General features: G+C 38.2%; 2 protein-coding genes across 6 annotated transcripts in view; one reads left to right on the top strand and one right to left on the bottom strand.

The window, feature by feature from the left end:
* TRDMT1 (tRNA aspartic acid methyltransferase 1) overlaps window positions 1–21,298 on the bottom strand; it is a 45,598-nt gene that overhangs the window by 7,471 nt on the left and 16,829 nt on the right. For 2 of the 4 annotated variants that reach the window (XM_035316231.1, XM_035316229.1), the window contains exons 2-7: window positions 16,533–16,642; window positions 12,413–12,484; window positions 8,632–8,697; window positions 5,355–5,424; window positions 4,354–4,437; window positions 3,468–3,850 (exon numbers count right to left, since the gene is read on the bottom strand). In XM_035316231.1, coding sequence (XP_035172122.1) covers window positions 3,468–3,850; window positions 4,354–4,437; window positions 5,355–5,424; window positions 8,632–8,697; window positions 12,413–12,484; window positions 16,533–16,588 — 731 coding nt within the window. In that variant the 5' untranslated portion in view covers window positions 16,589–16,642. Of the gene's footprint in view, window positions 1–3,467; window positions 3,851–4,353; window positions 4,438–5,354; window positions 5,425–8,631; window positions 8,698–12,412; window positions 12,485–14,049; window positions 14,127–16,532; window positions 16,643–19,452; window positions 19,541–21,298 lie in introns of those variants that run through there. The other 2 variants (XM_035316228.1, XM_035316230.1) reach the window with 2 other exon arrangements.
* Window positions 16,008–21,298, top strand: part of VIM (vimentin) — a 31,134-nt gene continuing 25,843 nt past the window's right edge. For both annotated transcript variants that reach the window (XM_035316226.1, XM_035316224.1), the window contains exon 1: window positions 16,008–16,013. The gene's annotated coding sequence lies outside the window, so the exon portion shown is untranslated. The remainder of the gene's footprint in view (window positions 16,014–21,298) is intronic.

Genomic DNA, 21,298 nt, shown 5'->3' with positions numbered 1-21,298 from the left:
AAAAAAAAAAAAAAAAAAAAAAAAAAAAAAGAAAAGAAAAAAAATCCAACTAACTAGTAAGTAAATTTACATGATAAAACCATAATACAGCTGTTTTGGATGCTTTGTGGTTGATTGCATAACAACATGTTTACTCTGTGCTCTCTTCCAGGCTATCACTTACATATAATTCTGGGCTTTCGTAAACATGCTCCGATGGTCTAACTATGATAACATATGAATGTTCTGGACAAAAAACAGAGACTGAGTTTAGTCGATCACTGGCTTTTGCAAATTGGAAGAACTTCAGAAGATCCCATGCATCAGACGGAAGTGGTCTTCTGCATCAAGAATTAACGGACACTATCCTTTAGTTTTCTCTGTGTAACTGTAAAGACCATGGTCTTCACAGATGAAACAAATTTGTTTCAAGCCGAACTCCACAACAAATAAAGCAATATATGGCCTTCAGCAAAGACACAATGACCCAGGAAGGCTCAAATCTTTAGAATTTCTTCTTTGGCTGGAAAAGCTTACAAGTAGCTCTGCCAATATCAGTGAGACCAACACAGATTTTTAAAATTAAGTACACAGAAAACATATTTCAGATCAGGACAAAACGACGTGAACACTAATACAGATTAAAAACACGTGAAATTGAACCACGTTGTAAATATATAACATTTAACTGGATAGCAGCACTCTGAAAATTCCCTAATGCCATGTTTAACAAGGTAACACATGAAGTAATGAGGAATCCTCATCTTCTTATACGGCATCTGATCTTATTTCAGATGAGCATATCTGAGCCATAATAAATAGATGAGGATAAATTTCAAAGTGGTAATTAGAGTTTTATTGGGGAAAAACAATTTTAACAGGATTAATGTTATATAAAATATTCCAGTCAAAGTTACTGTCACTGCAGTAACAAATGCACAAAAAAATAATCCAGTTGGTGTAGCAAGATAACGTAACGTATTTAAGAATGAAGATCACCATACTCTTTTTTTATAAATGAATGGTACGGGGGGGTGGTTTTGTTCTGAGGTGGTGCCTTTAAAAAAAAAAAAAAAAATGTGGCCAGATGGCCAATGTCAGCTGGATTGTTATTAATTGTTATTGCAGCTGCTGACTACAGAAAAATTCGTATTCCTACCTTAGACTCAGAACATAATTAAAGATGGGAAGTTTTGCCACAGTAAAAAAAATGATGCATTGATTTTTGGATGTTTCATTACCACTTAAAATGATTGAAGCAGACGACTTAAGAAATTGAAGTCTTAATTTTCACCTGACTCAAGACTGTTTGCCCATCCCCCAGCTTTATTTCTGTAAGCTTTTAAAAAAGCTTCATTTTACACACTTAATATATTATTTCTAGCTGACTGTGCCCTATATTTTGACTAATAAAAAGGTGAATTCCACAATGCTGGAGAGAGTTTCTGTAACTAATATTACTCTATTTTAGAAGGTATCTCTTGTCAGTAGAGCAAGAACTTACAAGTAGGTCCAGGGTAATCATAACCAAAGAAATAGTTTTCATCTACTCTGTCCTTCAGAATGGCCAATTTCCTCTCTCAGAACTTCAGTCACTACAAACACGCTCCCTAGAGAAACCACGGCATTCGTACTCTCTCAAGGAACTCGGCAATTGTTTTCAAATTAGCTAGGAGTCTAAGGTCAGAAGGTTCTGTTCTATCTCTCACACATCAGTTACACTTTGCCCCATACTCCACCAAAGCCTTTTGATCCTCAGAAGACAAAGTGGTATGACATAGGGAGAATGGCAAAAACACTTATCAGTGTTTGAGGTCCCTGAAATAGCAGTGACTGAAGGAGGCATATCTGAATTATCCTCAGCACATGAACCTTGCTGGTGAAAACTAAAGACTGATCATAACTGGGGGATTTCTTTTTTTCCCAGCCTCAAATTTGGTGATCAGTATGACTGGTAAGAAAGACACCAGACAGGTACCACAGAAAAGCAATTCTCTGAACTGCACAGCACTGTTCTGCTCCATTCAGGGTCCCTTCTAAATCTGATGCTTCAGAGAATTCCTGGATTGCCTACAGCAGCAACTTACTCTTGGCCTCAGAAAGTGACCCGGATGAAGCCTGAAATGTAATTACAATCTTCTTCTTAGTGCTGAGCTGTAAATGATATGACCGCATGGAGACCCATACTGGAGATTTTCCTTCTCCAATTCTTTGTTCCAAAAAGAACAAAGACAGACAGTAAATCAGATTCTTACATTCTGAGCCAAGAACTACCACAACTATCCGGCATGACTCCTTCCAAATTAGCAGAAGAGCAATAGTCACATTCAATGTCAGATTTTCTGCCACTATATATAGACTTCATATTAACTATTCAGAAGCCTCCTTTGGTGTGACATTGATAAACATGACCACAAACTGCCATAACGTATTCTAGTGAAGCCACAAATGACCAATTTATTTTTTATGATATTTAGCACGAATATAAGAGAGACATAAAAGATCATTCTGGACGTAGGTTTTTGATTGAATACTCCAGTCAGACTACTGGCTGAAACAGATCCCACAAGGTGCTGACTCCCCCACAACTCAACCACAGAAGGCAGAAAGTGCATCTAGCAATGAGGGATGGAAGAAGGAATGTCGCACATTTTTTAAAAAAAGCTGCGAAGGGAGAATTTCACTTCAAAAAGTTGAAATCACAAAATCTGTAGGAATTACGTCAATCTGACATTCTAATTTCTATTACTAATAAAAAGTCACTGTTACAATTAGCTTTAATTCATTAACCAAAAGTCATTTTGTTGAAACATCTTGAGAATTCAAAGACACACTTCCAGGCTCTAACTGTCCCTTTCCAATAAAAATGCACTCACTGGAAAACCTCCTGACAGGTTGCCTGTGGGATTTCAGAACATTCAACAACCTCTGATAGTCAAACTTAAAATTCCAAAGCACAAATCAGAAAACCGCTAGACAGAAAAGCACTGATGTTCTGTTCCATCAAATATGATTTGTAATGCAGTAAGCTAACTGGTTACATGACATATGGCCAATCCACAGCTATTCTGACTACACAGCTGAAAAATCCAAGAAATCAATAAAATGTACAGTGGAGGCAGTTTTAATGAAGAATGGATCTGTCATGCATGACACTTTGTAACTTCAGTGAGCAATATAAAGAAATTCATTAATGAATCAGTACTGCACCAGTCTACTGGAACCATATTTCCGCAGGGGTAATTAAGCTTCTGTGAAGGTCAACAACAAATGGCAGTGTCTGTTGTGAATGCCTTTTTGAGTGGGCACATGGTGTTCTGCCAGACAGATTCTCATGCTGGCATTCCACTGGATCAGGAAGCATTCTATGTAAGGAGATTTTTACTTTTTTTCCAGGGTTTTTGATGAAATAACTCCTTTCTTTTAAAGTACACAAGCAAAAACACATTTTCATGACATGACTCAGTATTATCTTCTCTGCAACTTACCCTTTTGTAAAGCAGGTGGATCTCCGGCAAGTGGGTTTAACAATGTCTAACAAGAAAGCATAGCGCACCAAGAATTTGGGTGCTAAGAAATACCGACTCATTTCTTCATTTTCCTCTTCCAGGAAATCTGTTAGCATTTGAATAGAGGAATCATTGTCCTGTTTATGTTTCCTTTCAATTTCTTCTGCTGTTTCAAGTTTAAAAAGAAAGGCCCCTTCCGGTAAACTCTTCTTGCTGCTGCAACGAGGACCAACATTTGGATCCAGACTCTTCTCTCCAGAAGGCAAAGAACTAGAATCACACTCTTTATCAACTACTTTGTCCTTGCATAACTCTTCTTGAACCTGAATCTTGTCTTCTAGATCTGGGAATCTGGTCAATATCTAAGAAATAAATTGTGAGAAAGATTAAGGAACTGCATTTGATAAACAACTTGACAGCAGAAACTACGGTAAGAATTCCTTCAGAGATGCTCAGATGCAAGTAACCACTTGGCGTTATTTTTATTAAGATTTAAAAAAATATATGTTAGCATCAAGACTGGCTGACCTAACAGCATCGATGACAGGAACGACTGCAGTAATTGCCCTTACAAAAGACATTTCCTAGGATATGAAAAAAGTAGCAGAACACTTTTTTTTTTTTTTTTTCCTAGCCCACCATCAGCCACTGCCCCTCAACTGCTTAAAGCCATCTAAGCCACTGGCATACATCTTAGTCCTTAGAAGACACAGCATCCAGGCTGAAAAAGAAGAGACAGAAATTAACTTTTCTGTTGATATCCCTTCTCTTTCTATCCCTTCATCCCCACATACCACTAAACTGAAAATTTAAACCTCAATCTTCACTAAGCAAGGCAAATTTAAATAACAGAAATTACACTCACCTGACCAGGAGCATGAAAGAAAAATGGCTCTTGGTGAAGCTTTGCAATTAGAAAATACCGCAGCCTAGAATTGGGAATGCCAAGCTGTAAGCAAAATGTAGCAACATGTTATAAAAGTTATGTACTAGCATTTACAGTAATATAACTATGCCACACTGATACATTTTGTCACTTTGGAGATAGCAGCTTTAGCTGATACTACCAAAACACTTATGATGAACCATGAATGTAATTTCCACGCTTAAGTACTCTCAGGGAAACAAGCAGGCAATTATTTTTTTTTCTTATGATTTTGAGATATTTTTTTTCCCTGTAAATGAATAGGAATATAAACATTTTTTTTTTTTTTTGTGAGGTGAGAAGAAAAATGACTTGCACCATTTATTGGCATAGGTACTGCCTATATATTTTTTATACATATATAAAAAAGCAAATATATTTATCCTTGCTTTTTTGAATAAGCAATTAAAAGACATCTAACAACAAAACAAATGTACTGCTACTGGTTTTCAAGCTACTCTCTACCATCTTCTGTCAAATATATACAGTACTTTATTGATTCCATTTAGTCTTGCACTATCTGAAATCTCTCTCAACTCTTTTTCAGTTGCCAGGGAAACATGCAAACAGAGGCCCTCCCCCCACAAATGACTCAGTCACATTTTCTGTGCTGGGAAAATCACATGCATCAGCACTTCTGAAGAAATGAGGCTCCTGCAGGGAAAACTACCTTCTTAGTCATGGTTTAAATTCATAGCTACTTAAAAAAAAACCACCAACTGTTAGCAAAGAAATACAGGACTAGGATCTCAACAATAATAGCAGTATGATCATGCCAGTGTATGGATGAGAAATCAGAAGTCACATGAGTTGGCTCTCATTCAGAAGAGTATCCTCAGTTCTGGGCATGACTGTCCTTTCTAATAAAATAGATAATTTCCAAATGTCATTGGACTCAGTATAGTTTGAACAGTTATTCTTAGAATAAAATTACTACTCACACAGGTTGGAGACAAGAGAAATTCCTGATACTTAAATCCACATGTTTCTAGTGTTCGCAAAAGTTCATTTCTAAAGCGAGAAGAATTGAAAAGCAATTATGCCCTTCGCAGGCTCTTATACACCCTTTAAGACCTTTTTTATCCTACATAAAAACACATTACATGCAATACCTTAGGTACCAAGACTTTCATCACATTCAGTGAAAAAATCAGACAAAGTATTACAGATTTGAATCACAGAATCACCTAGGTTGGAAGAGACCTTCAAGATCACCCAGTCCAACCTCTGACCTAACACAAGTCCTCCACTAAACCATATCCCTAAGCTCTACATCTAAACGTCTTTTCAAGACCTCCAGGGATGGTGACTCAGCGACTTCCCTGGGCAGTCCATTCCAATGCCTAACAACCCTTTCAGTAAAGAATTCTACCTAATATCCAACCTAAACCTCCCCTGGCACAACTTTAGCCCATTCCCCCCCAAAAGAAGCACTCACACAACCCCTGAGAATTGGCAAGAGCTGTTTATTGCTGGGACATCTTGCAGGTAAGCCTGCAGGATGTCCGTGGTGTTTGGTGGCTCCAAGCTAATGCTTGCGATGGAGCCTGAGCAACAAGTAGGGGGCTTGCCGGGCACTCCTGCAATGCTGTTGGTGTGCTCTAATGGCAGAGAGCAAAGATATGCCGCAGTAGTCCTGGGTCTCTTCTGGCCAAGGTGGATCCACTTCCATCTTTTCCTCCACATCTGTTGGATCCAGCTCCATAGGATCCACGGTGTTTGGCAGAAGGATAAGCCAGTCCTTGCCCGGGACTGCCCAAACGGGATGCTTTCCATCCAGAATGTTTTCTGGCCAGGGTGCCATACCAGGTCGTCCAGTCCCATGCCTTGGTCCCATGTCACTGTCGGTTTGATTTTCATGCACAGATCCGACAGTGCCGTCTGGTTTACGGCCATTACTGGGTCCCACACTGTGGTCTGGACTATGGGCACCCCTCTGCTCCCTGCGGCTGTCTGCCCGATGTTCCCACCTTCACCCCACGCTACCATTGCTCCTATGGTAAGACCCAGGCCCCCTGTCACTGGGTGTTTGAGGGACCAGCCCGTTCCCCACATCACTGCAGTGCCAATGATACCACCTGTATCTGTCTGTGGGCTGGGCACCAGAGGTCCCTTGGGCACTGGTGTCTCTTTTGCCACCATCACTATCCTTCCACCCACGACACCTCTCCTTCTGCTTAGATGCATTCCTTCTTGGTGCTTCATTGGACTGCATCGCTGTCCTCGCACACCAAGGGGGCTTGCTGCTCGCCTTGCTCTTCTAGTCTCCTTCCTGCCACACTAGCTGGCTGTCAGAGGGCCGAGATGCTCAACAAGTGGTGGGCCAGCTGCAGGGGTCCTGTTTTATACGGCCCGCAGCAAAGGCGGGGCAGTGGTGGCCACTGTGACCTCAGCAAGCCTCTGTGATGGAGTGGTCCATGTGTGGCCAAAGGCAGCTGTGATGGGAGCGACCTGAAAGATGCCCTCACGTGGACAAGGAGGAGGGATGGGGGGGCTGAGGGCCTCTTTTCTGAGGCTGGCTCCCCCAGGGCCATTTGGCTTGCCAGAGAGAAAGGCTGCCCCTCGGCCTCAGGGACTGCCCTGCACCTCCCATCCTGTGCCCTGGGTTTATTTTTAACACTGGTTTTTAGGTATTTTTTCCACTGAAGTGAGAGTACCAGGCAACTACTAGAATACTAAAGAGACTTAAGGGAGAGCAAAACAGTCTCACGTTGGAAAGGAACTACTGGCAGTATTAGTGCTCTCCATTAGTTTTTTTTTTTTTTTTTTTTTTTTTTTTCTCTTTTAAACCAGTTCAGGTTATTTCCATTAATGTGTGCATCATTACAATTCAGCATGTTTAAATCAGTGTTGCTGAGGGTTCAAAATTTCATCAATGCTTTGTAAGAGAAGACTTCAAAGTAACCTATTGCTCCAGTGACCATATTTTCTTTATGGAATGAAGCAATTTCAAGACATGAAATAACGTACAATATTATAAAACAACCCACTTTGCCTTTCAATTTTTATGCAGTGTTTCTCCTCAAAATAATTTCAGACTGGTATAAATGGATGTCAGCAGTGTTACAGTTAAAACATTACACTGCTACAAAAAGTAATGAAAATGGAGACTGTGGCAGAATGGTATCCCTGCCAGTCTGAGGAGACAACTTGACACCAGTCACCGGCCTTCAGAATTTTAACTGTAACTCTTGGAGACATATCAGTCTTGCTTTAAACTAAACAAATCATTTCTTTAAAGTCCAATCTATTTCTGAACTTCAGGTGACATCATTTAAAGTTCAGTGTTACTGTAACCGAAAATAGCTACTATACATTCACAGGTATCTCACACCTACTTCGGTGCAAATACCCCTTCAAAAAATAACCTGTTTCAAGAACTACATCTACATCTCTAGATGAGTGTGCCATCAAGCAAAGCAATTAGAGGGCAAGACATTTTCTTTTTTTGTGAATTATTAAACAGGAGATTAAACCCACTACAAATAGCTCACTGTTTCTGTCACGCATATGGCATCTCCTTGTCTCCTGCTTTGTCCACAAGCAAGCATGGTCCTGCTGTCATGAAGTAACCTTATCACCAACTTTCTTCTTCCTCATTTCAGACAAAAGTTATACACGGCCTTCACCCTTGCTTTCTGAACCGTTTGATGGCAACTGTGAACCAGTGACAATCTACTACCAACAAAGGTACCAAAGAAAGCTACTACATTCTGTTGTGACCTCAACACAAGATACAACAATCTCCTGTCATGGATAAAAACCCAAAACCTCTGAGTGCTACCCATATTGTTATTTTTCTTTGCAAATTAGTATCAACGTTTTCTGAAGGATGCAGGATCATCAAAGAAAAATGAAACAATGAATCATAGAATAACTTAGGTTGAAAGGGACCTTAAATATCACCTAGTCCCCACCCCCCCCACACCTATGGGCAGGGATGCCACACACTAGATCAGGTTGCCTAGGACCCCATCCAACATAGAGTGAACTTGTTCAAGTTCTAACATACTTTATTTGCTTAGAGAAATAAATAGTTATTTAGCAATTTCTTTCACATCCTAAGACTTTAATTCCTAGATTAAAACTATTTTTAACCTATAGCTGCTAACTGCTCCTTCTCACTTTTCACTTAAATTCTAGGAAATAAAAATCCTTCCTTCTCCTTCTAAAGACAACCTTTATTAAAAACTAAACTACATATATATTCGACTTTACCTTGCAGAAGAGGATTCAAATCCTTTAACATTTTCTAAAAGTAGGTATTTTGGAAGCTTCTGGAGCCTACAAGAAAAAAGACCAACAGTTCAGAGATACAAGAAGTAAACTACATTATATTTATCTATTTATCTACAGATTTGGTCAGCTACAAGAAAGATCAAAACATTCCCATGCCATGTTAATTATGAAAGCTTAAATTCAAAAAAAAAAAAAAAAAAAAAAAGTACCTCGACTTTCAAGGTTGCCTAGATCAAATAATGCCCATTTGAATCAGAAATGTAGACTGTTGGTAATGTAAAATCAACAACAAAATAAACAAACAACTGCTTTTGTTCAGATGCAATGCTGTACCCAGCTGTACCCCATGCATGCACTTGTGAAAATGTTTACCAATGTTAATTTCCTAAATCATATTATTATTATTCAAAGATTAAGTTTGTAACAGAATAGACAATTGTCAGGAGGAAAAATACCGCCACATAGCTATGGAACAGAAAACTTTATTTATTTAAAGTACTTAAACCTGAAATCAATGTTAAAATATCACACCAACTTTGGTGATAACACATCAAAGTCAGCATGCATTTAACTGCTTTAAGAAATGCTAAATATTTAGAGTTCAAACTACGTATATTCTCAATCTTCTACACTTAACTTGTTCATTTTGATATGGGGGGAAGGGGAAGGAGCTGCCTGACGTTTAGCAAGATCAGTGCAGATGTCTGGAAATAGGCTCATTCCAAAAACAGCATATGAAATCTCTGGAGAAAGGAACATAAAACTGTGCCAGGGACCATTCTAGCAATTTAAAACCATAGAAGATTCAGATTCAAGTGTCTGGGAACATCTCCTGCCACTGATTAATACTCTAGTAATGCTAGTGCAGATACAGTATGGCTGCTGCTCTGAGACCCTGTGTGTGCATGCAGGAACAGAACACTTATGCCAGCAGGCAGCCACTCCATGCTTATTTAACAAGTGATTTTGGACTTGCACTGATGTAAATCACAACAGAATTTGTTTTTGCTAGTTCTTAACTAACATCAGTTACAGAAATTCAAGGAAGAATTAAAGTGTTTCACAAGAAATTTGAAAATGAACATCAAATATGAAAATACTAAAAATAGTATTGAACTGAAAAAGAAGCAGCAGCCAACCCACCCCTAAAAGAATGGAGAATATCTGTTGGTACGTTTACCCATGCTCAACATCGCCATCACCTACTCTGAAACTTATTTTTGAAGTAATAAATCCAGAGCAGTGCTTGAAAAGCAAGAGCTCATACAGGATCAACGTGTCACAAGGCAAATAATCACTATACAAAGAGTATGTGTTAAGTACTTGGCACATTTTAACATTAGTAACGTGTCAGTAAAATCAGCAAACTTTGAAGTCTTAGCATTAGATTTTCCTGGGTTATGACTTGAACATAATAAACAGACAGTATCTGGACCACTTGGGCCAAATTCATGTTCACTGGCTGGGGCTTAAAGGATTCCCAGGTCTTTCCAAATCTTGGACTTGTCCTTTCCATGTCTTTAACATTTGCCTTTCCAGGCTATCTATTAGCCTCATTTTAGCTACATTTCATTCTAAAAGGAGGAACATAAGGTAGGAACAGCCAAGTGATGAGAAATTATTCTATAATTTTCACAATTTCAATGCATGCTGTGCCAATTTAGAATGCAAAGTGGTAATTCCTATATTAAGAACTTCCCTTTTTTGGGCTGAAATACTCCCTACTCAATGTCTGGCAAATATGTCATTTCCAAAACATACACAAACACTATCTCATTAAAACATAAATCTACTGGAACCAAGAAACTCTGCAGAAGCCACCATCTTGAACATATTACAGACAGCTCACAGTAACTATTGCCTCAAGAAGCAACCTGCCCAGGGGAGATAAGGGACGTCTCATGGGATGTCGAGATAAAGTGTCACAGCCAAGCCCAGCTCCTTTGCATCGTCATGACGAAAAACATATGTCCTGTAGTGACTAAAGCTTTGCTTTTGAGAAGGAAAAGCCTTTGCCCTTTATCCAGCTAAACCCACAGCAACCAGGAAAAAACATTTCCATGTTAATGCACAACAGTGCCCCCAGAGCAGCCCTCCTCTTAATGGTGTCTCAGTTTACGGGAAAGGAATATTGAGATCAGGACTCTCTTATGGATAAGGAATTATTCTGACAAATGATTAACTTAGTCCACTATCTGCAGTTTTTAATTCATCATTTTGAAAAGTCAGTCATGAGGACTGAGCTGTGTTTCTTATTCGGAAAAAAAAAATCAACAAAAAAAACACATTTTCCACAATTTTTTAAACCCACGTACTCCCCCCCCCCCCCCTTTTTTTTTTTTTGTCTGTGCTAGAAATGGGAGAGTAATAATAACCTAGCTTTTTACCTATTATTTGTCTGACTTACTGGGATACAGAATCAAGTCAAATGGTTGTGGTGTGTTCTCTGTCAGTTTTCTTTGGCAACCCCAGTCAAGCCTCTCAGCCCTTCTGTGTCTACGTTCTCTATCTGCTGGTGACAAGGGCAAAGAGGTGGCCCCACTAACATTGCCAGCTGCAAAGCTCTTCTCCCAGTGCTAACAGCAGGTTGAAAGAAAGGAATACAGGGCAGGGGAAGAGGAAGAGACAGACAGACAGACCTCTCTCCCTCCTCCTCCACTTCTGAAAGTAAGAGTAACCCACAAAGGAATGAACATAGAGAGAACAGTTGTCCTGTTCTCCAGCAGAAGCAGGACTACCAGGAACAGTAAGTGGACTGGTGGACTGTAATTGATGCAAATTTTCAAGCCGATGCCCAATGGGCATCACAGTCCAAAAGCAGAGATTTATGCAAAATAAATCTCCCTGAGCAACTTCTTGCTTCATACCCCCATGAAGGTTTCTTACAATGCTATGCATCTCTTTGCAAAAAGAACTACAAGCATCACTCAGAGCTGATTTTAACACTCTTGGTAATAACAGTTTCGGTCAGCAATAAACACTTTTCTTGGATTTACTGTTTCGAAACGTACAGCCATAATTATTTGCATTATTCACGCATTTTTATTAGGAACCAGTCTGACCAGACAAAAATGGCACAGATGCACACAAAAAAGAAGGGCACTGTTCAGACAGTTCAGTGCTATTTGAAATTTTTAGGATTACAACTCAAAAGAAGTGATTTACGGCAAACCAAACAAATACACAATCTGCCCCAAGATATCTCGAGGCAGCACCAAGAAGACAAAATAGACATCTTAAGAAAGAATGGAAGGGAAAGGAAGATGTATTGTATTGTGCACCCAAAAACATTTTTAAACAAACTCTTTCAAATGCTACCTATTCATAAGGTGACTAAATGTTGAATCAAAGCTTTTTAATGTGGTATTTCAAACAAATTTCGTGTTTCCATGATGTATATGAGCAAACCATTCTATTACCTGTTCCTGTTTTTAAACAAAGTCAGTGCAAGTTTGATGCTGAACTGAAAATAAACAGTACCCAACTTCTTTCATTTATGATACAGCCACAGTTTAAACAGATACACAACCAAAAAGAAAACCAGACAATGAAGGCCTCTGCAATAACTATGAGATGATAATGACATTAATACAAAACAATAATTTTATAAGTTACATATGATCACGTGAAAACAAATGAGCACTACAATGAAATAGTTGTAGTACCCCTGCAAAACATTATGGATTACTTGTCTGGCTACAATACAAAAAACCTAGTTGGTAACAAAGGCTGAAGAGTCAAGGTGGAAGTTAACTTGTACCTTGGGAGAATATCAAGAATGTAGAGAAAGCTCTTTGTCCGCGGATCAGATACATCACCTTGCAGGCCAATTCTACAAAAGAATAAAGACACACCCATGGATTACTTGCAGAAGACCATCATCTGACTTACGTTTTTCTACAGAAGGCTTAGAGTTTTGGCTTTGAGCTCTGAAAAGAGATTCTGCAAAATCATCAGGTCCAGACATGAGGACCTGCTCACAGAGGCAATGTCCTATGAAATGCTCTAAGGAATGAAAGTCTGACCTGGAATCCATGAGCTCAAGAGATTAAAATCAAAGCATTCAGCATTGAAACTGACTCCTCAGTCTGCAAAACATTTAGCTTTGTGGTCTTAGCTAGCAAAAACCTTCTGAAAAAAAAAAAAAAAAAAGGCAAAACTAAACAAAACAAAACCAAAAAACATACACACACCCTGAAGCTCTTGGGAATAGCCAGCTATTTTATATTGAATATATCAAATTATTCATACAAATGAAGGCCTCAGTGCTCACTATTTTGCAGGATCAATCCCCATGTGAATAACTTTGTAGCCAATTTTGTAACACCAAACTGGACAGCTCAAGCAGGTTACAATAATGATAATAATATAATAATACTTCCAGGCCAGGGTTCCCCTAACTTATGCTTGTATTAGCTCTTAAAAAGACTTAAACCTTGGTAGAAGAGCTTTAGCAAGTCTCTAAGATAGTCAGTCATACACAGACTACTCTTTTTATTACATTTTAAAAGAAAAATATTATAAAATTGAAGGAATTATCCCACCACGCATCACGTGTTGGCACAAATACATTTGCATAGGTCAGCACTGCTTTAGAAAGAATTCTTTTTAATCTTAGGGTACTCGTTTGAGTTAAACTTTCTTACACAAGTAATTTCATCACCATCAACAGAGTTTTTCATGAAGTTACTACTTTGCATAAGTATAGTTAAGATCTTTCCTCCAACAATCACTGCTGTCAACCTGTAAGAATTTGAAACCAAACAGATAAACAACCTCCCAGTAGGTTCAGTTCTTAAATGCTGAGATATTTCTCAGTCATACACAAATCTTTTCAAAGCCTTTATGATATGTTTTCAAAATGTTGTGCGTGTATGTAACTTACATGTATATTCAGACACTGATACTTCTAATGTTGGCTAAAATAGAAATATTCCTCAGAATAAACTGTTTGTGTGCATGTGCAACTTTCAAAGTACAAATAAGAACAGATTCCACTCTTAGTCACAGGCAGAAGTGAGAAATTCCAATTCTCCTTCTGGAGTTACCCCAGTAAAATATTAGACTGATGATTAAGGGAAAGCACCCCAAAACACAGAATCCTTTAATTTCACTGTTACACAAACCATATTGTGTGCAAAATAGGTGCTTTAAAAAGCTTAATTAATTTTAACTGAATTAAAATATACATTAAAAGAAGTGTGATCAATAATTAAAATTCAAATTGCTGCATTTCTTTCACTTCAGTAAACCTCATGGTGAATAGAGCCACAAAACAGCTGCTTAGGAAGATTAAGCTACACAGATGAACCAAATATCGTAACACTCGAAAACATTTCTCCTTTAACAGTACAAATTATAAAAACCGCACTTTTCTCCAAAATGCGCTGTATCTACCTTGTAAATGGCTGACAAGGAGGGCTCATCAAAATCATATCAAAAGACAATCTGTCAAATTCTTTCAATGTTATGCCCTGAATAAGAAAAAAAAAAAAAAAAGGAAAGAAAAGAAAAAAAAAGATTGAGTATTGTAAAATGTATGGAACTCCAAAGTCATTCTTTTTTACCTTAGCAAACCATAAAAAGAAAATATGTATTAACTTCTTTGAAAATGAACCAAAACCACTAATAATGTCAGGATTTATATATCACCTTGATTTTTTTTTTTTATCTAATAATTCTTTCGGAAGAGATGTAGCAGTTCACGGTTCTTTCAGTTGGTCACATCAAAATACTGACAAGTTATTTCTCCTCGTCCCTCCTCCAAATAAAGTATCATCGTTGGGACATTACATCTTTGTACGTGAAAAAAAGCGTTGACGTATCCAAAACAGATACAATAAATAGGAGAATTTCTTAGAAGATGAAATACCTACTTGATGTAAACACAGATGAGCCTAGAAGTAACATGGTAGACCCTAGGTTACCATAAGAAATGATGCAATGGCACTCTTTGCCTGAGTGCTTTCAGACAGATGTTTGCCAGCACGGACTCAAGAACCAAGCAGTTATCCTCAGAATTGTAGACTATTTCTACCTTATGTACAGCAAATCAGTTCAGAGATTAAGCACTTACACACCCAAGAAGTACTTTACAAAAAAAATATGTAAATAGGTCATAATGAAAGTTGTGGATTATTTTTCTTTTTCTTATAAGAGAACACCCTAGAAGAACACTGACTTGAACTAATTATTTTTCAGCATAAAGGAAGATGATACTGTTTTTATTGTATTGCAGTCTTGGTGTGAAGCTGTTGGTGAATTGCCTTTACAGAGCAGAACTGTGAAAAATTTACCATGGGCTTTGGCTGTGCATGAGGAAACAGGACTTCTCACAACAGTGAGAGGTTACATATACTGAGTATACTCAGTATACGGATGTTATAATCAATTTTTTACAAAAATGCAATACATACGTAGTAAATGCAGGGGATTTATCTGAATTTACAGTAAGGCTTGCTTTCTGCTGGAAAGAAAAAAAATATATACACATACATATTTATGTATTTTAAAGGAAAAAATACATATTTCATACAACAATTCAACATTGTCTGCTTAGTGGTAGTATCTGAGATATGATAAACATTAAGATCATAATCCATGATTTCTAATTTACCATGCACACAATCAATAATAAACAGAAAATGCTGTACATGGCACATGTCATAGCTTATCTACCAGTTAACCTTAGACAGATGTGTTTTAACTCTTAGGAAGTCATGACCAATGCATCCTGTGAAGTTTACTTCATTCTAGTTTTTTTTCTAAGTAAAAATCCCACAAAGCCATTATATGATTGGAAAACAATAGTCTGCAAAAACATTTCTGTTCAGAGAAGAAAAAATTAGGCTTGTGGCACAAATTAGTTACACAGGAAGAACTTCCTCTACACTAATATCTAACACTAGAAGATCAACATATTAAGGGGCCAAGAGGAGAGGGGAAGGCTAAAGATCAAGTAACTCTGAGTGAGACAAAGAAATCACTGCTTCCATATTTTGAAGGATATCTATACAGCAAAGTGTAACATAACTGTCCACAGACTAAATCTGCTAATTTTTCCAATAAATTTAAGGAAGGCCTTACGGACTGTAATCTGTTCTTCTCTACTATAGGGAGATGTAGGCATTTTTTTCCTCTTTTGTTCCCATATAAAACTGTACACTGTCACTACTCTGTTATTACTGAGTGCTGAATAAGCAGCTAACCTTTAGCCACCTATTTAAGTCTTACTTAAGCTGATGTCTTAAAACAAATCCAGTATCTGAATATTTACTGTCATGTTGTAAAGCTGTAAAAGAAAAATAAGTATGCAGTACTAAATGAACACAGGTAAAACCACATATCTAGTCTGCTCCTCTGTTATTAAAGAATGAGCCAACTGTACCTATTTCTTCTTCAAATAATTTGGAAAAGGGCCAGAAATCCTAAAATAAATGATCTCTTGAGCCCACACAAATAAAAGCAAGACTGTCCTATCCAGTATATTTTCCCATTTTTTACTTAGATCAACTGTAATTACAAAACAAAGGCATGAATCCAACAGATTTAATTAAATTCTTTCAAAAAATGAAAATATTTTTTAATCTAAAAATGTGATTTTTGTCATTCCTTTCGAGCTGCTAAGCATTCCTCTTGACATTCGCATAACCTTTTCCTTGATGCAGCAATCAAGACTTTCAGGAAAAGATCGCACTATGAGTATTCTTATACTTCAATGAGCAAACACAGAAAAAGAAAATAAAGTTATTGTAAAACTGCTACAGTCAGAACACCGTAAATTAAGTCTGTTTGCTTCTCCTTCTTACTACTACAGATAGGGAAGGCAATCTAATTCTAGAAATGCCAGACTAGAAGCAAAAAAGATACTCATTACTCACCTCAATTGTCTTTGCCCATAGTGGTGTGCTGGGAAAGTTGTGCTTATAAACTTCATTGGCAAGAGTGTTCACATCAACAGCAGCAACAACTTCTGCAGATGTGCAGCTTTCTAAAATTTAAAAGAAAGAACAGCAAAGAAAAATGTAGCTTCTCTTCGTTATACTTGGAAAATGAGTTTGTTCTGTTGCATTACAGCTGTGCTCAAAAATAAAAGGGAAATGACAAAAATCAAACTCTGCTGTGCTGCCTTTTAAAGTTTATATGAAATACGTACTGTGTTACTAATCATATGTGCAATACTTCCCTCCCTTATACATCCAAAAAGGGAAGCTAACCGTGCCCTTCTTAATTTGTAGATACAACCTCTGTATCTACAGAAGGACCAAGTTCCTTCGCTGGAGGAACGCAGCCCAAGGCAATGGGCTGAGCCCTGCGGCCACTGCCTGCAACTCTCTGGCCACTGACAACTTACAAGAACCATGTGTGTTATTTTTTTATTATTTTTATTTTTTGGTTGTCTGCTCACCATGAGAAGCAGCACACTTCTAAAATATGGCTGAGGTATGTATGCTGTTGGACTAAAACTTTAAGAAGGTATCTGAAAAGTCTTTGTGCTTATATTCCCCACAAAGCCTTGGGCCTTGAACCCAGCTGCTGCCCCTGTTGGATTCAAGGTCCCCAAAACAGCAAACGCTTTGAAGGACAACATTAAGCAGCTCCTAATCTCTTGTTATCAAAGGAAGTATTTCTGGGTGCTTAGAGCCATTAATGGAAAAGAGGAAAGGACAATAACAAACCTACTGACAGCTAAGAATAATATAAATAATCAATAGCCTGTTTACAGAGTAACAGAATAATAGGTCTACAGAAACTTCACACAGAAAAAGAACAGTGTTTAAGCCGCTGCTCGTCATGCCACACTGTTTATTATGAACTTCAATACCTTCCCCGAGGCTTTTTGTCAGAAAGACAGGCTGTGGTCACTGGGAAAACTGCCGGCAGAGAACAGTGAGTGTTCTTCCTGCACCAGAGCAGACCTCTCCAACCACCAGGAAAGCCACATTATGGTCACCATCACAAAGCCCCCATTGAAACACAGGCAATTTTAATAAGGGTTCTGTAAGCCCACAGGAACAGGGCAAATAGCCATATATATGCCTGCAGGTACTCTCACAACGGGCACGAGTGACATATTAACAAGTGACATTATGAGACATCCTACAAATTAGTGCTAGTCAGCTAATTACTTAGTTTGAGAGGATGAAAAACCAACTATGATGCCTCCGGCCAATATAAATGTAAGTGATGCAGTTATCACCCAGCTACTATCTTTTACCATTCACGTTTTCAAAGCCATCTCATTCAAAACGAAGATGAAAGGGAAATCTGAGTATTGCAAACGTTGTAGCAGATAGCTTAAGAAAGATCGACCGAGTTGTCCAGCGTTTACTTGGTGCAATAAATGGCAAGATGAATAAGAGTTTGCACGTGAAAAATAATTACCAGTGGCCACCCACTAAGGGGCTATGTACGAATCATTATTTGCAGTTACTGAGTTGACATTTTGAGCACAAATTCTAACCGAAGTTGTTAAACACAGGTGTATCCACAAGGCCAACAGAATGACTACACCTGAGCGTACAGAACAGGTATGTTAACACTGACATCTAGTGAGTAAAGAGCATCGCCTTTGCAGGTTGACTGTCTAAACTGAAAGGCGTATTCAAGAAGCACTACTACTAGCATCTTCCTAAAACAAGTTGGAACACCTAAGTAATAGAAACAAATTGAAACTACTGTTCTAGAAACTGCTTTTCTCATGTATTCTTTCAGTTCTTAAAGAATGTTGTCCTGATGAACAGATCCTTACTGTGAGGATGTGCAGGCAATCCAGAAGAAAAACACAAAAATCAGTAACTACAAATTATTAGCTAAATGAACACCCAGTGTAAAAATGACAATTGGAAAGGCAGGCAGCATGCTTTCCCCTGCAACTCATGATTCAGACATTCATCATTTTTACAGGATGAACATCAGTCCAGTCTCTTCATACATACAAGAAAAAAGAAATACCGGGGATTTGTAGGGGACTTCATCAGCCCAAATGCCTAGAAATCCTCAGAGAGAGCACACAACTAATAATTTATTGACACTTACACACCCCACAATAAAATGTTCAACCTAAACAAGAGATGTTAACCCACATGGGAGGAGACAGCATCTTTTCCTGAACTATCCCATCTGACATCCTCTCTTCCTTATTCAAGGACCTAATAATTTTTTCAAAGCTTCTCCTCCTTCTCACTCAATAGCTGTGGTTCACTTGGGAGTTCCTGTTACAGAGCAGACTCCCTCTAGAAGCTGATTAAGTGTATTTTTGTGGAAATACGCTGGAAACACATGAAGGAGCTCGAGCAGGCGAGCAGATCTCACGCATCAAACCTAACAAAGAGAAGCCTATGTAAATTTCACATGATGTGAAAATGAAACATTTGTAAACAACCCTCCTGAAATGTACATAACTTTGATGTTCAAGTGTGACATTTTGCTATGACAACTATATTTGTTACTTGAAAATAACTGTAAGAACATATCATTAAAAAAGACCAAAAGCTGTCTACAAACGCAGAATCAAGGTTGTGTTTAACTAGATATCCCCACTGACAAAAGGCACAAAATCAACTTATTTTACGGCTCAGTAGGAAGCCACAGACAATGGGGAAGTTGCTGAGGGAGGCATTACAGCTTATTTTTAGGCAGACTAGAGCATAAAGCTCTCTCTAGGCTGAAATCAGGTGAAATCAAATGTGTATCATCCTATTAGAAACATACTGATTTTTCATGTGAGACTTAAAACCTCTTGAATACACAAACAGAAGCCCTGAAGCTTAATACAATTGCTAATCAAACTTTGGGCACCAGTTCTCTATTTTGCTGCACACACAAAGTTTACGAGCTGTGTTGGCCCTCTAACATCCACGTGTTCACACTGTGATGGAAGGTGTGGTACTTGAAACGAAGGCAGGATGTGTGTTAGCTTCCGACTTGGAAAAATAAAAATTAAAAAAAAAAAAAAAAAAAAAAAAACAAGGGCGGCATCTACAAAGTCTGGAAATAAAATTTCTGACTTTATTTGCCCTTTTCCATGCCAGAATCATTAATTCCTTTGTGATGCATTTCTAGCAGACCTTAAAATTAGCATAGATCTGTTTATAGCCACCCCTCTACTTCTGCACCAGAATCATTAATGGCAGCAGAGCACATGAAACGCACGGAGCTACACCAAGGGCAGCGCCCAGCAGATCCCCCTGTGCTGGGAAATCAGGGCCAAACCAATTATCTATGCTAACAGGTATATGGAAACAGATGGAAAAGGGAAGATTAGTCACACATTGTGTCAGTTGTGTTTCCCTTTAGAACGGACAGCAAAGATTTCACTTCTGAGCTGTCAGCTCGTGGCTTAAATGATTAGGCTGAACTGTCCATGACTACAGGCAGCGCGATTATCAGGAAACTTGATACTTGCTTCCTGCAGGATACTTAGCAACTTTTTTCCACTGCTGTATTCGTCAGGCTTTGTTCATGTTCAACCATATAAACCATGTAAATTTACGTTATAGCCCCACCAGCACCATCCTGCGCTACAATGGCTGCATTTTAGACAGCTAGTAACATTAAAATGAATTTAGGTGGAAAAACTTCTTCAGATAAGCAAGGTTTTTGTTTAACGTTGTGCTCAGCCTTATAGCCGCTTGCCAGCTCTGTCTGCTTTTCCTCTCCGCCTGAGATGGCTATGCTATGCAGTTACGCACGTCGGTTCATTACGCTGTGCAATTCATGGAGATTATCAAATAAAATGAATAACAATAAGTGCGGAAGACAGCCTACAAAAGACTAATTCTTACTCTAAAACTTAAAATATAACAGCTGCAGTGGAAAACTGTCATTAACTTTAGGGCTGCAAAATTATGGTATTTTTTAAAGTGGTCCTTTCACATTTTATGCACAGAGATTTTTATTTTTTTTCAGTGACCTGGCAGATTACAAACGCTTGTGGCAGAGACCTGGAATCTGTTTTTCATGGGAAAACTGCCTAAATTAATATGCCATTTTGAGTTTGCTTTGGTTGGGAATGAGTTAGAGCAGGCTGTTTGTTTGATGGAAAGTTGCTAAGGAAATGAATTAGAGCCACAGATTTTCTAAAAATAAAGGTTGTATTTTTCATTGTAGAACTCTGTACTTTATATACAGCCAAAACATTCACGCATGCATTACGTATATATAAAATATCATAGGCTTAGACATACATGATCCAAACACCAACCTTTGCAAATCTTGCAATGTTTGGAGCACAGGATGGGAAAAAGGGAAGAAACACATTCCTATCTTTTAGCTGCTTCAATCCTTCACGATCGTGAATATCAACAGGCTCAACAACTTCCAACCTTAATCAAGCTCAACTTCCAAATTATATATTTTTCCACGCCTTTGCTGTTAAAGACATGACTATGAAGCATTCAACATCTGAACACAGCAACTCTGCATATGCTGGATTACCTACAGCTGAAGTATCAGCACTGAGCTAGACAACCCCAAGATATTTTCTTCTTTAGTTTTGGACTGAAACCTAAATTCATGAGCAGACCTCCTTACACTGCCCAAAAGAACCTGAGTCAACTACACATCAATAATTTCTACATACAGTAGTATGTAGACATAGAAGAAGACTTGGATACAAACTCATGTGGATCTATTAAAATTCATT

The sequence above is a fragment of the Oxyura jamaicensis genome, chromosome 2, assembly GCF_011077185.1.
Source record: "Oxyura jamaicensis isolate SHBP4307 breed ruddy duck chromosome 2, BPBGC_Ojam_1.0, whole genome shotgun sequence".
NCBI classification, from domain to species: Eukaryota; Metazoa; Chordata; class Aves; order Anseriformes; family Anatidae; genus Oxyura; species Oxyura jamaicensis.
This window is presented reverse-complemented; position numbering and strand designations above follow the sequence as displayed.